Here is a 14,740-nt window from a genome sequence, read left to right as displayed (position 1 = left end):
TGTAGTCTCTTTAAGGACAAACACAAGTGTAATTTAAGATTCTGTTTTAATGTTTTGGAAAAATATAAGTATTTGCATTCAAAAATAAAGAGGCTTTGGCACTTGTGCTCAGGACCCACAGGAGTTAGTTGATTTGTTGGAACTATATTCTTTTACTGCTCAGTGCTGGCTTGTGAAAGGTCTGATATAATATTCCTTTGGAGTTCAGATAGTTGGTACCATTGGTGTTAAGACTTAACAAAAATTAATTTGAGGGTTCATACATCTGATAGGTACTCAAAATATTTATATCAAGTAACGGTGAAATGTGCCTTTTCTAAACAGTGTATTTTCAAGGTGACATGGATTTCAAGATTTTTCTGCGACATTAAGATACTTCCTGATTATTCAGTCTTGTATTGTCATACTTAGACAGAAACACCCTGCAGTATTATTTTGGAAGGCTTTCAGACTCTTTGATGAATTTGTCTTTGTAAAAACTTAGCACTTATATCTGTCTTTTTAACAGCTGTCATGGAGGAGTTGGTAGAGGATGACATCTGTATTTTGAACCATGAAAAAGCAGACAATGCTCACAAGAGAGACAGCGATATTCCTGTTCCATCCTATAGTGGAGATGAGTCTGTTGCCTCACACTTTGCACTTGTCACTGCATATGAAGATATCAAGAAACGACTGAAAGAGACAGAGAAGGAGAACTCCTTCTTAAAAAAAAAAGTGAGAATTTTAGAAGAGAAGGTAAGAAAATAGTTGATATACCAGTTTCTGGTGGCAGCTTCTTTTTTGCTCCTGGCTGGATGCCAGAGAAGAGGGTTAAGGATTTGAAATATATATACTTGAAATAATTTCCATGTTAAAAAGTTTTTATAAATTGTTTTATTTATTTAAGTGAAATGCAGTTTGTTCCTCTGGTAGTGTAGTTGTGTCATACTGGCATTTTTGATTCTCTCTGGGCACATGTATGATGCAATGCAAGGACAGTGGCTGATTCAGACAGATTTGTAGTTGCATAGACTTTGTCACTGTAGTTTGGGTGCCACTTCATGGTGTTTATTAGCTTGGGCACATGTGACACAGTATTGTTGAACAGTGAGGTGCAAAGCTTGTAAATTATCAGAATCCAGGAATTGTCTATCAAAAGACCCTTGGGCTTATCAAAATGATAAGGAAAAATTGGTTAGTAAGAATATCCAGCTTGGTCTAGCTAATGACAGCCTCAAGTGTGAAGTGCAAAGTTGCAATGCCTTACGTAGATGTTGGCTTGCTGGTTTTTGATGCAGTAATTCTGAAATGTAAATGAATATTGGAATTTGTTTTATAGGCAGTTTGTCATGACCATAAACTAGTGAAGTTCATTAAAGCTAAAAATTGACCAGGGCACAGGTTTTTCTCTCCAAGTAAGGAATGCCATGATGAAATGCACATCCATTGTTCAGCACCGACTGTCTTTGTACTGCAGAAGTTCTTGGCTTTGATAGATTGCTTTCTTATATAAGATGCAAAGATAGATCCTAGTGTTAGAGCTGAGACATTTTTTAGGACTTTCTCCTAACTGTGCTACTGACTCTTAAAAGCTTTCCAAGTGTGTATTATTTTGTGGCATTGGAATGAAGAACTTGAGTCACACTTGGCACAGCTTTGAGACACTTATTTGGGAATTCTTGGTGAAGATAGGATTGACTTTTTCTCAAAAAGGAAAACCATCTTAAGACTGTTTTTGTATAAAGTTTAAGCGGATGTTGGGAATAGGAATAGAGCTTTAGACCTGAACCATGCTGAGTGTAACATCTTTTATGTTGTTACTCAGAATCACAATAAACAGGATTTGACCTTGACAGTTCCTTTTGTCTTGTGTGTTTTGGTTTGGCCTGGTTTAGCTTAATTCTCTTAAAGATGCTACTTTGTTTTCTGTAGAGAAAACTTTTTAGTATGTGAATACCACTAAAATGTTTCTATGAGGGAGGGGTACTGAGAAGGCCAAGGCTGTTAGCGACTTTCAGTCTTTGTCAATAACTAATGTACCTGTATGCTTAAAAAATATATGGGGAGTTACCCCTTTGGAGTCTGTAATTTCAGTGTGCACAGAAACTTCCAGAAAGCTTATTAAGGTTTGTGTTCTATTTGAGTAGCTTTATTAGGGAGAGAAAATATAAAGGACAAAACTTAAAAGGAATCATACACATAAACAAAAAAGGCAAAGGGCAGGAGCTTCCTATCTGTTTTCCTGTTTTCCCATACTTTCTTTCAAGCAAACACTTTAAGGAGGACATATTTAAGGTAGATATGTGAGTGTCAATGCTTTGTTTTAGTAATTTTTTGTGACTCCTAATTTTTAAGAAAATATGTGAAAATCTGTTGTGAATATCTGCAAGAGGTACACATAAAGGAAGTGTGCAGGATAAAAAGAATGAAAAGGAAAATGCAATACTTAATTAAAGCAAGAACTTTTTATATGAATGGATATAGTTTGATATAAGACTTCTTTCTGTCTTACTAAAAACACTGAATATATTTTAACTCTGTTCCCCTATTTCTAGCAATCCAGTTGGTATTAGTTATTCTGCCTTGCTTGTCTTTTGCCATAGCAGGCAGTAAGATGGTGGTAATCTCAAAGTTAATAGATATTTCTAAAATTATTCTGCTTTGGCTTTTTGTACATAAATGCACTGAAAAAAAATCTTTACATTATGAGGCATTTAAGAAATTATATTTGGCTTCCTTTGAACTTTCTGTGTGTTGTGCATTTATATGCTTAAAACTCCTTTTTCAAAAAGCAGTTTACATTTTTTTGAGCCTGGAAAAAATATGATTAAGGAATTGTCAGTGGGAGTAATGATAACTTATGAATGGTTAATTACTCATAGGAGTGAACTCATAGGAGTCTACTGGAAAGTGTCCCTGTCCATGGCAGGGAGGTTGGATTAGATGAGCTTTTAAATGTCCTCTTCCAACTCAAACTGCTCTATGATTCTATAAATTGGTGAGCATAAAGTATTGTTAGAGATTTCAGAATCTGTAGACAGCCTTTGCTGCACTTTAGTAAAAAAACTTTGGCCCATATTAGTGTATTTGATTAATTTGTTATCTAAACTGAAAAAAAAAAGGAAAAGCTGTTAGATTAATATGGCAGGCTTAAAATTTTTCAGTTCCCAGCATACAAAACTTCTCCCTTGTCCTGTGTGTTGAACATTCAGGTGCTTGGCTCCCGGGTGGAAGAGGAATGCAGCTCAGTTGGGCGGGAACAAGTCAATAAGGCCTACCAAGCCTATCGAGAGGCCTGCATCGACCGCGACCATCTGAAAAGCAAACTGGAAAAAATGGTGTGCCTTTTTAAGTAATGCCTTCACTGCTTGCTTTATCAGCACGGCATAGTTAGTACATGTTTACTGTAGAATGAACTTTATATTCTTAAGATCTGTGGTGTTGGTTTTATCACTCTTTTAAAGTACATGACAATATTTTCTGTAGAAATAATGATTTAATGTACCTCAGTTTTATTTAATGTACCTCAGTTTTATTACTGGGCTAGAATAATGCTTTAAAAAAATCAAAGGAGTATTTTTTGTTGTTGTATTTGTTCTAAAATATTGAATTGTCTGACATGGTAGAAAAATGCTTCACAAATTATTTTGGGTTGGGGTTTTGCTCTCCTTTGAAAATAGGCAAAAGAAAGTGCAGAATCCTTGAAAAACTTGAACGAACAGTTGCAATCTAAAGAAGTAGAGCTGTTACAACTAAGAACTGAAGTGGAAACTCAGCAAGGTATGCATTTGGTTACTTCATCTTAAGGTATGTTGAGGAGCCATAGTGGTTATATTGTGATCTTGGGGCATGAAGAGGCTTGACCCTATACAGGGGCAAGGTAGGAGAGGCATGAACAGCAGTGAGGTACTTTGAACTTGTCTTCATTCTTGTGAATGGTGACACGTATATTCTGAGGCTGTTGTGTTCTCCCACCCTAGGTGATTTACAAATTTGAGAAATGGGCACCACCTAACAGTTTATAGGCTGTGTCATGTGCATCTCTGGACCCCAGCACCTTTTCCTTAGAGCAGGGCAGAGGCCTGGTCAAGTATAAAGATCAATCCCACTTCCTCTGGCACCTGCAGAGGGTCCAGTATATTGCTTTATCTCGCTGTAGGATACGACAAATACAGGAGGATGTTGTATAGCAACAGCTGCAGTTGCCAACAGTTACTTAGCTGGCTGAGAAATGAGGAAAAATAGAAAGATGTTGGTTGTAGAGAGCCTGGTGAAAAGAGGAAGGAGAAACTAACAGTGTATCCTGGCAATTCCAAAAGCCCAAATCCAGCTTCTCTTACTGCAGTTTTAAACAATGGTCTACACATGATAGATGCCTAAAACAAAACACCATGGAAGAAAAAAAACCCTTGATTAATTCAGTTACAAGAAAATGCCATCTGTATAAAGTTGAGTATGGACTGACTTCAGAGTCTGTACAAATGCAGTCATTTGAAAGGCACTTGTGAGTATAGCTGTGCTTGAATTGCAGTACTCTCCAAAAGGACCTTAAACATGTAATGCACTGCTTCAGTTGCACAAATGTTTAAACCTGGAAAAACACATTGCAGATACTGCTAGTATCACTGTTGAGGATGTCATAGTTTCAGGAGGTAAGAATTGTAGAGTTTGTAAGGAGAGTTCTGAAAATGTGATTATTTCCTTATTTGTAACTCAGTTTTACTCATAAGAGGACTCTGAGTACCTTGTTTAAAAAAAAAGAATCAGTGTAACTTAAGGCCATTTAAACTATTAAATCTGGAAATAAGTGTACCATGCAGTTGAAGACTTTTGGGTTTTCTTCCTGTCACGTTCCTTTTTTCTTGCTGTCTCACTAATGCCCTGCTACTGATCTGATGGTCGCATCACCTTAGGTTGCTTCTTACCATGTGAACTGCTTCAGTCTGACAAGATTTGTGTAACTTTTATGCTTTCCCCTTTTGTTTGGATTGTATCTTTTGTTGTTCTGTGTGGAACTTGTTGATGTTAAGCTTGGGGAAAACTTGATGGTAAGTGATGTAATAATACAAATCTGAGGGCACAAAGACTCATGTTTTCAAAGCAGGTAAGAAGTATGCAAGTTGGCATATATGATGTGTATTTGCCTTAAATTGATTTTTTTTATTTCCAGTGCCTTTTTATGCTAGTGCTTCCTTTTTCTCTGTGTCAAATATCCAGTGCATTCCTAGAAAGTAGGGCTTCATGCTTTAAACTCAGAAAATAGACCAATAATGCCAACAGCATTACCAGTGTTGTATTTCCCTGTTGCCATAGACTCCAGTTTCTCCAGAATACAATGTTTTTGTAGGGCATGGGCTGATTGAAGAGGATCTTGCATATTGAATTACATTCTTTGGACTGAGATTGGAATCTAATTGTCTTGCTTGTCTTCTTTACAGTGATAAAAAGTCTGAATTGTACTCCAGCTAACTGGGAATTAGAGAAGCTGAACAGTGACCTGAAAGTGCATAGTCTGGAACAGGATCTAGAAAAACTCAAGGAAGAGTGCAACAGTCTCAGGAAGGAGTTGCAAAATTCCAAGCAGAAGGTACCTTAATTTTTAAGGAATTTTTGTATTAATGCTTAGTTTAAATCCCAAGGTCAATCAAAATCAAGGGTTAACAAAAAGATGAAGTATATATGAGTGAAATATTAATATCTTGGTAAAAATTAACCTTAAATATTTTCATAGACTGTCATTTTTCTTGGAAATAGGGACAGGCTTCTCAGGGAAGTGTTCATGGCATCAAGCCTGTCCAAATTTAAGAAGTGTCTGGATAACACTCTTAATTGGAAAGTTTAGCTTTAGGTGGTCCTGCAGTGAGCAGGGAGTTGAACTTAATCCTTCCAGGTCACTTCTAACTCCAGATATTCTATGATTCTATATGGGTGAGATTTCCCAGCCATTGCCCATATAACAACAGAAAATAAAGCTTTATGATTTTTTATAAGTAGCCACTGAAGTTCTGTGTAACCTGGGCTGCTAAGAAAGTTTGGGCAAAAGCTGGCCTCTATAATTTTGTTTTTTTTTTTTTTTTTAAACAGCAACGGGATGCTAATGTTTAAAGATGTCATGAACTTTGTTTAAGGAGGTCTGGCACTTTTCTTTAGGGTAGTTGCATGAAGCTTGTCAGGAAAGCACCTCTTTTGCCATCCTTCCCTGCCGTTTCTGGGGAAAATATATTTTCTGAGGGACACATTTTTTAACCTAGGAGTTGTTAGGAGCTAAAAAAGAAAATCAAGACAACAGTAACAAAAAGCACTAAGTTATTGTTTAGTGCATTCTTTCTGCTTTCCATCTTACCTTTGATGACAGGTACAGTGCCAGTCTGTAGGACTCTGCAGTCACACTGAAGTCACACAGTGAATGTAAAACATTTAAATGTGATTGTTTGAGGAAGCAGACTGTTTTACATTCCTTATGGTTATTAATAAAGATGATTATGTAATCTGGAATCACACAGCATTTGCGCGAGTCTGCAGTTTTTCCACTAGGTGGGGATAAAGCATGTCAGGTGTTTTGTTAACTTCCCTTACTGTTGGTTGTTTCACTTGGGTCTGGAGCTGTTTCAGGTGCTTTCAATAACTTGTAAATCTGAAGGCTTGCTGTAACCTGTGTGAAGTTCTGGTGTCTTCGGGTAACTCTAGAACAGAGTAACAGCTGCATAAATAATTGCAGATTGTATTGTGAGAGTGAATGATGTCAGAGAGAACAGACTAAAATAGCATTTGTAAGGAATACTGCATGTGACATGGTTTAAATAATCTTTATGCCAGCAGCTTTTGTTGCACAGAACAAATACAGGGAACAGCTTTTTGTTTTGTTTTGGGAGGTTTTGTTACGTTGGTTTTTTTTGGGGGGGGGGTGTTGGTTTTTTTTGTTTGACTTTAATATAATTTCTTCTTGATCCTGGTAACTGCTTAATACAGGAAATAAAAAAGTACATGTTTTCAAATATGGGGTAATACATTGCAACTTTTTTATGCTATGAATTTAAGTCTTTGGGAGATGGTGAGAACGCTCAGGAGGGGAAAATGTGTCAGGTGAAATACAGTCAAGTGTGATCAATGGGCAAGGACAAATCAGCATTCTTTCAGCTCAGCTGGTATTTTCATTATTACTTATTTTCATTAAATTAGGTAGTTTAGCTAACATGTAATGAAAGTAAGTAATAATGAAAATGAAAACAGGAAAACATGTTTTCAAATGTTTCACACTTAAGCAAGTGTACTTTCTATTTTTCTGTATTTTTAGATATTCTTACTCAAGTTTTACATTGTAGTTCATGCAGTGTGTATATTGTATTGACAAGTTGCTTGAAATATGTGCAACCTGTCTTAAAGCCACTGTAAAGGGATCAAATCCATAACAGCTTTGGCTAGAGGAAATGATAGGAAGGGAACATGGAAAGAAGGGATATTAAAGGGAGGGAGCTCATCACAAGTGAGGGTCTAATAGAAGCACAGCTAACAAAGTGAGCCCAATGTTTGATTTGTTAAACAATCCTGGTAAATTCAGTGTGGCTGCCTATATGTGCAATTTTAAAGTAGTCTTTCAGACTGAAGAGATAAATTATGTTCTGTTATAAAAGTAACTTGTGGAAGTAAATCTATACTGAAACAGCTTCCTTTAAGTTAAGGATCTTTATATACTGTGACAGAGAAACAACCAAAAAAAACCTGTTTAAAAAGCAGAAATTGAGAAAGACTTTTCATGTCCATTTAAGAAAGTAATCAATCTCTAATTCTGAGAGTTCAGCTGTTTTAAGAAAGAAGGAAGAGTATGGAGGTGGCTGAGCAATGCCTTCATATAAGTAGGTAGTTTAAGCATTTCTTAGTGGAAATTCTTAGTAGAATTGAAACTCACTTTTGAAACCCACTGCAGCTAACACAAATGAAGACTACCTTACTAGTGAATTTCATTACTAGGCAAATTGGTGTTTCACTGCTGTTGTTTAAGAGAGAAGATCTGAAATCATGTTCATTCATTCTCTGTCTTCCCTTCACTTTGTTATGCAGGACCAGGCTCAAGAGGAAAATCCATTACATGGAGACCATCTTCAAAGGCAAGACATCCAGAGGTATGAAATACTTTATTTTCAGTTTACTGAGGGACAGTTGTTTGAGCAAGTAAATTATTCTTGCAGACTCTTTAGGTATGTTATTTCAAGTTACATAATTTCACTGAAAGTCTACATATAGTTATTTAACAAGATCATTGTATGGTTTTTTTCTTTCTTGTGTCTGTAGTTCAGGATAATGATGATGAATATTTATATAGTTATGCCTGTTGGTGCACTTACAGCATTTTCCACCAGAGGGAAGAGCAGCCCTTCCCAACACCAGGCTTTAGTGCAATGGGCCTTGGTGCTTCCTTGGGTGTTGAAGAGACTTTTCAGCCACTGAAAGAGAACATACAGACACTTCCATCATCTGTTCTCTGGTGCAGTGAGGCCAACAATGCACACACTACATACAAATCACACTTTGTCCTTTCACCTTGACTGGATACTTATTCCTGGGGTTCCTCCTGGAGCTTTGCTATCAGCCTCACACACCTGATAAAAGATGTTCTCTCAACACACAGCAGTTATCTCTTTGATCACTGCTCTGATTAAACTGATCATTTGATCAAATAATTACTGATCAGAGCAGATTTATTCCACCAAGTGGTGCTCAGGTGGCAGCCATCTAAAATAGCATATGGACAATAGAGTGTTTATTGTAATGTAAATACTAAATGTGTAATAAATATGTAAGCCCATCCAAAAATCTGTGGAGAAAACACTTGAAAAACCTCCTATGAGAAACATTTGTTGTAGCAAGCAATCCTGCTTTTTATAGGAAATGGAGGCATTTGCACCTAGTTAACTTTCTGGAAACCAGTTACTTCATATTTGTGAGCAGCCTGCAAATCTGACTTTAAATTCTCAGTGTGCAAATCTAATTTGCTGTACATTTAGACAGGCTGTCATAGTGAAGGTTCATATCACATGTTAGAAGGCAGTATAGGATAAACCTCCAGGGACAGGGAATCCTTGGTTTTCAATTACAAATTCCTTGAAAATTAGGCTTTGCAGTGGGATTCTAGGCCAGTATCCACAAAACCAATTAAAATCAGTTACATCAGATTTAAGTGGAATTCTGGTACCTGCAGCCCTTTTTGCAAGGTGCTTGTAAAACTGCTAAATGCATTTTAAAAAATTAATCCAAGCACTTTCCTTCTGGTTGGTGGCAGACATTTGAGCTGTCCCTATATTTACCACTTCTTTGTTAAATACTGGACAGTTCTGGTTTGACATAACTAAAGTTTTTGATCCTATTTGTTAGACCAAAACATGAGAATTAAGGAAGTGTGGTTGCCACATCATCTTTCAAATTAAGTTGTCATCTCTTAAGAGTTGAAAGAGCCGAAAGGAGTCTGCAGTAGAAAGGCCACAGGTTTAGCTAACTTCTTGAAATATAAATTCTGAAAATTTTAACTTCCTGTTAGTCAGAAGTGCTGACACTTAATACATTATTTATTAAAATAACACCTTCCTGTGTTCTTTAACAGAACTTTATGAATCTGAACTTTTGTAGTCTGGGGAAGTATTTCTGTGGTTAGAAGTTCTACTTCTTTGTTTTAAGGGAACTCTCTTAGTGTTGACTTGCATAATAGCCACTTCTCAGAATGATTTTGAACACATTTGTGCTTGATACTTCATACAGGAGTGGTCCTATATTGCTATTTTTGAAGGATAGTGTTACATACAGTTATAAAGCTTATTAATTCTTACTCATCTCAATAGCTTGAGATATTGAGCTGTTTTCAAATAAATGCCTTTTAGTGAATGTAGTGAGGAAGAAAAAATTCTTGAAACTCTCATCCATTATATTTGTCTTTAATAAATGTGTTTTGGTAGAATGTTAATCATTAAAAAAGCATTAAATCATTGCATTCATGTTTAAGTTGAAGTAACTACATCCTTATGTCTTTGAACACTAAGTTAATTATTAATCAGCATAAATGTGATATTCAGTGAGCCTTTGCTAGAAATTTTACCAAGAAACATGTGGTAATGCTGACTTTTTTTTCCCCTCTTAATTTTCTTACCAGTTATTAACCTGAAACATCAGTGTTGGAACAGTGCTGCTGTTGCTAAATATGTTTCTTGTATTATGTTGTCTTAGAGAATGAATTGGAACACAATTTTTTACACTGTCTGATCAGGCAGTGCATTAACACAAATTGGAGGCCTTGAATATGAAAGCGTGTGGTTTATATTTTAGATTGGACTCTGTGTGTATGCTCAGTTTGGGTCTTGGGTATTTAGACTGAATTCAGTGTAGCAATGTGCATGGTATAAGACCCAAATACTGGTTTTTGATTATTTGAAATTAAAATAAATCAATATTACTAGGCTCATATGTGTTGGGGTCTGTGGTCATTTATTGAAAGGTATTCAGAGATAACACTCTGCCTTTTTTATCACCTGGTGTCACTTTTAAATAAAGTATGCCTTTGAGATGACTGATTTTATTGGAAGATGGTTAGTTTCAGATACTGAAATGAAAAGTAAGCTTCATATTTCTTTCCTTTGGAGAGTTGAAATTATTATTATTACCTAGTATGTCAGTATATAATGCATTGTATATTGCAATAGGCAAAAATCAAATTATGTACAAAGGTCCATCCGTTTAAGGTAATTCTCAGCACTGTTCAGTCCAGTTACAATTATGGTACTCCAACAAAATTTGCAGAAAAATTTATTAACAGTCAACACTTGGTAGGCATGTTGATAGGCTGCTTTAGAGGCAGTAATATTTAACTTGTAATAAATTTTTCTTTTGAAAGTTTGCAACAAATCTATTGGGACCTGAAGAGAGAAATGTCCAATTTGCGTGTAGTGACTGACAAGCAAGCTGAGGTCCTACGAAAACTGAAAAGGAACCCACCAGGAGCCAAGAAAGGCAAGTCAGTGTTGGCAGTAACAGACCTTACAAACACAAACCATTGATGCAAGCTGTAGCATTTTAGAAATAAACCAGCTATCATATCTTATCAGAATCTCATCAATTGAAGTTGATAAGCTAGACTGTATTATGGTTCCAGCTTCCCCATTTTCTGCTTTTGCTTCTGTCTCATACTGGTCAACTTCACACATAAAGGTGTTGCTGATGTGTTTTTTCTTCAGTACTGTATTCTGTTCCCCTTGTGGCTTTTTTCTCAGTGAAGTGTTGCTTATGTGCACAAGGCTGAGGTGTTAAGTTTACTCGTATTTGACCTTTTACCACAACTACTTCATATTGGGGGGAAAAAATATTTTTGCAAATGCAGTCTTATTTTCCCAGTACAGAATATATGAAGTATTAAATTTCCAACATTTTAAAATCATACTTTAAAAGACTGAAATGCCTTATGGTTCTCTATTTCTTTGTATTTTATTCAGAAAAGTTGTCTTTTCTAACAGAATGCTACACAGTGTGACATTTTCTGAATGTCAGAATACTGGGGAAACAAAACTGCCTTAAATAATTTGAAGGGTTAAATATTTTTCACATGAAGTATTTAAATTTTCTGTGAACACTTCATCAGAGAGTTCTTCTGTTCCATACATATGTTTCTCTCAAGCCAAATGCTAGACTATCAGGCAAACAAACTATGGTAAATAGTTAATTTCCTTTGTTTTCTGCTCCCTTCAATTGTGATCTTTACTGTGCTCAGAATACTGGTGGAAGACAGTGAACTTGGTTACAATGTACTGGTGACAGTCTCTGATGTCCCTGTCCATTACCAGATCAAGACATTTTGTTTCTAAACAGCTCAGTGAGGTAATGACAGGATTCACCTCCCGAGCAGTCCCTGCCTTTGTGGTCAGCAGTGACCAATGATCACTTTGTCTCTGGTACTTGGCTGATACAAACTATCAACACATTTTGTAGACTTGGCCATATTGTTACCAGGTGAGTCTGTGTTCCTACAATTCTAAAACATGTTTGTCAAATAACTGCAGCAGAGGAACTGGGAACTGAATGAGTCTAAATAATCTTAGATCTGTCAAGGTTTGATGTGATCATATACAGTCTTAATGTCCTTATTTTAATTTGGAGTTACCTGTCTTGCCACTACACAACTACTTATTTTTCTCTTCTCCTTGGTGAGGAGACTCATTTTCTGCAGTTCTTATGCAATTGTTCATCCACAGCCATAGAAGGCATTCTTGATTGATCAGGAAACGGTGGACTTTTCCCTTTTCATCTGTAGACTTTTTTCAGTAATTTTTCAGAAGTATGTGAGAGTAGACAGGTCTGATCTTAGTCATCAGCCACACTTATGAATGCAATACAGATATATCTTTGCTTATATTTATAGACAAATCTTGGCTTATGTAAAACATGGGTACAATTGCCTGAAGCTTTTCACTTCCTATATCTCTAGTGCTGACTTTAGGCATCTACAAACCAGCTGCATTTTCAACAAATGGATGTGCTTGTGGAGTTTTTTTCTTGGTTTTCTTTTTTGTTTGTTTGGGTTTTTTTTTTGGTTTTGTGTGTGTGTGTTTTTAGCTGTTTTGGGGGGGGTTGGGGTTTTTTTTTTTGTACATTTTCAATCTAGTTTCAGTGGATGCAATTCTTCTTGAACTTCTAAAGGTCTGTAGGCATCGAATTGCTTTTTACACCTGCCAGCACAAAACTGCCAAATCCAGTGCCTTAGCATGTCTTTCAGACATGATGCCCATGGTATTTGTAGGTGGTTTGGGCTGACATCCACAAATTTTCATTTATTGTGACAAACAGAAGTTGTATTCTTTGACCAAGATACCAGCTTCTTTTTCCGTCCCTTAAGAACAAAAGTTAAAAATTACAATTCATGCTCAAGATTAACAGCTGCTCTAGAAAACTCTATGTAAGATGTGAGTTTTAACTCAGGAGGCATGAATCTACTCTGATTACATGTTTATGTACATTATCACTACAAAACAAAATGACCTGCTTGTATTTGGCCATATGTTCAGATGTGTTTTGAAGGTACAGCTCTTCCATTTCAGGTAGATCCTGTTCTGTTTCAAAATCCCCCCCCCCTGCCTAACAGTTTAAAACTCCTCTGGAATGTCACATGGCTGAACACTGCAGTCTGTCACTTTACTTTTGAAAGTCAGACAAGAGAACCTGTGAACACCACGTGTTTCCCTCTTACTGCTTCAAGGGCAGTGAGAATTCGGGTTCTGGATGGCACAAGAATACAGCTTGTTCAAGAATCAGTAGAATAGGGAGCAGCACTCAGTCTTCTGCATCTGGATGATTTCTCCAAGCATGTGAAAATGGTCTCTGTTTCAGCATTCATTTCAGTCTGGTCAGAAAGATCCATCAGATCCATCAGTTTATCTGTGTTGAAATGGGAGTTGGGAGGTATCCTTGGAGTTGGGTGCGTTTTAGACCTTGTGATTTCACGATTTTGGGTTCATTTTGAGACTGGTGAGCGTACTATGTTGTTTTTAGATTTCAAGTAGTTTCTGAATATGGTCTAAAAACTTATGGCTTGAAGAAACTGTGTTTAACATCCCTGCTAGACTGTAGTACATTTGGGGTACATGAAAAATGCATTAGATAATGTAATTTTAAAATCTTTTTTTATCTTCTTCCTTCAGCTGCCTGTACTGCACCAGTGCAATGTGTTGATTTGAACATTTCAAAGGTGAATTTGACATCTGGGGTAGTCTATAAAGACCTGTCACAAAACGATAAAGCCCTCGGCAATGCTGTGTCTCCCCCTCTGCTGAGAAATGCCCATGTCCCATCAGAAAGGGTGACCCTGCAAGCTTGGACAGATGAGAGACCAATTCCAGCTGACGGCAAAATGTTTCAGGAACACCATTCCTATGGAAAGAGCTCTCTGGAAGATAATTCCTGGGTATTCCCAAGTCCTCCAAAGCCCAATGAGAATATGTTTTGGGAAATAAAAAATAATCCAACTTTGTTAAACTGTCCTGCAGATTACCTGGATCAGTGTAATCAAAACTGTCTGCACAAGAGTTAAACAATTTTTAGAATGAACTGAGGCATTTTTGGAGTGATTCTGAATAGGCACCTTAATGCTCAAACTTTTAAGGAGAGAAAACAAATTGCTTGAAATGTTCTTTCTTTATTTTTAATTCTAGTTCCAAATCAGAAAGCCTAGTCTTCCTCTGCTGTAAATCAGGAGTGAGTTCCTTGATGTTAAAGCTGTGCTGGTATAATGTAAATACAAAGAAATCTAGCATGGGGCCTAGATAGTCTTGTACTGCAAATGACATACATTTGCTAAAGGTTACAATGAAAAGTGAGTTTGTGGAATAAAACAAAATAATCCAGTTCTTTATCTGTTTGCTATTTGTATGTTATCAAGAAAATACTTGGTATCCAGTGTTAGAACTTGAACCAGCTCTGAGCTTGTATTTTGACAGTGTTCTTTTTCAGAATAAGAGATAATATGAAGAATTGGATCCTCTCTTCCTTCCTCCTTTCAATTATTCTGGTTTGTAAATGCATTTTTCTGTAATATTTAACTAAGAAAGGTGAGTTTGGTTTTTTCCGCAATCTTGATTTATATGAGAGAGTGGCAGGAGAAGAACCGCCCTTAGGCTATTCTGTTTCAATTGCCTCATTTAGGGCTTGATTGTGAATGGTGAAGGACCGTAAGTAAAGCTGCTGCTGCCCACTGTGAATCCTGGAGGTTCAGCTTGTTTTTCTCAGTTCC

The 14,740-nt window shown here is 36.6% G+C and overlaps 1 protein-coding gene across 1 annotated transcript in view; it reads left to right on the top strand.

Moving 5' to 3' along the window:
• Nucleotides 1-510: 510 nt before the first annotated feature.
• AZI2 (5-azacytidine induced 2) overlaps nucleotides 511-14,740 on the top strand; it is a 15,507-nt gene continuing 1,277 nt past the window's right edge. Inside the window, exons 1-7 of the mRNA XM_005423386.2 lie at nucleotides 511-738; nucleotides 3,195-3,320; nucleotides 3,663-3,762; nucleotides 5,421-5,569; nucleotides 8,041-8,102; nucleotides 10,859-10,974; nucleotides 13,653-14,740. The exon at nucleotides 13,653-14,740 is cut by the window's right edge and continues 1,277 nt beyond it. Coding sequence (XP_005423443.1) covers nucleotides 514-738; nucleotides 3,195-3,320; nucleotides 3,663-3,762; nucleotides 5,421-5,569; nucleotides 8,041-8,102; nucleotides 10,859-10,974; nucleotides 13,653-14,041 — 1,167 coding nt within the window. The 5' untranslated portion in view covers nucleotides 511-513 and the 3' untranslated portion in view covers nucleotides 14,042-14,740. The remainder of the gene's footprint in view (nucleotides 739-3,194; nucleotides 3,321-3,662; nucleotides 3,763-5,420; nucleotides 5,570-8,040; nucleotides 8,103-10,858; nucleotides 10,975-13,652) is intronic.

Source organism: Geospiza fortis, unplaced genomic scaffold (genome assembly GCF_000277835.1).
Source record: "Geospiza fortis unplaced genomic scaffold, GeoFor_1.0 scaffold231, whole genome shotgun sequence".
NCBI lineage: Eukaryota > Metazoa > Chordata > Aves > Passeriformes > Thraupidae > Geospiza > Geospiza fortis.
Note: the sequence above shows the minus strand (reverse complement) of the source record. Positions and strands in the feature narration are given on the sequence as shown.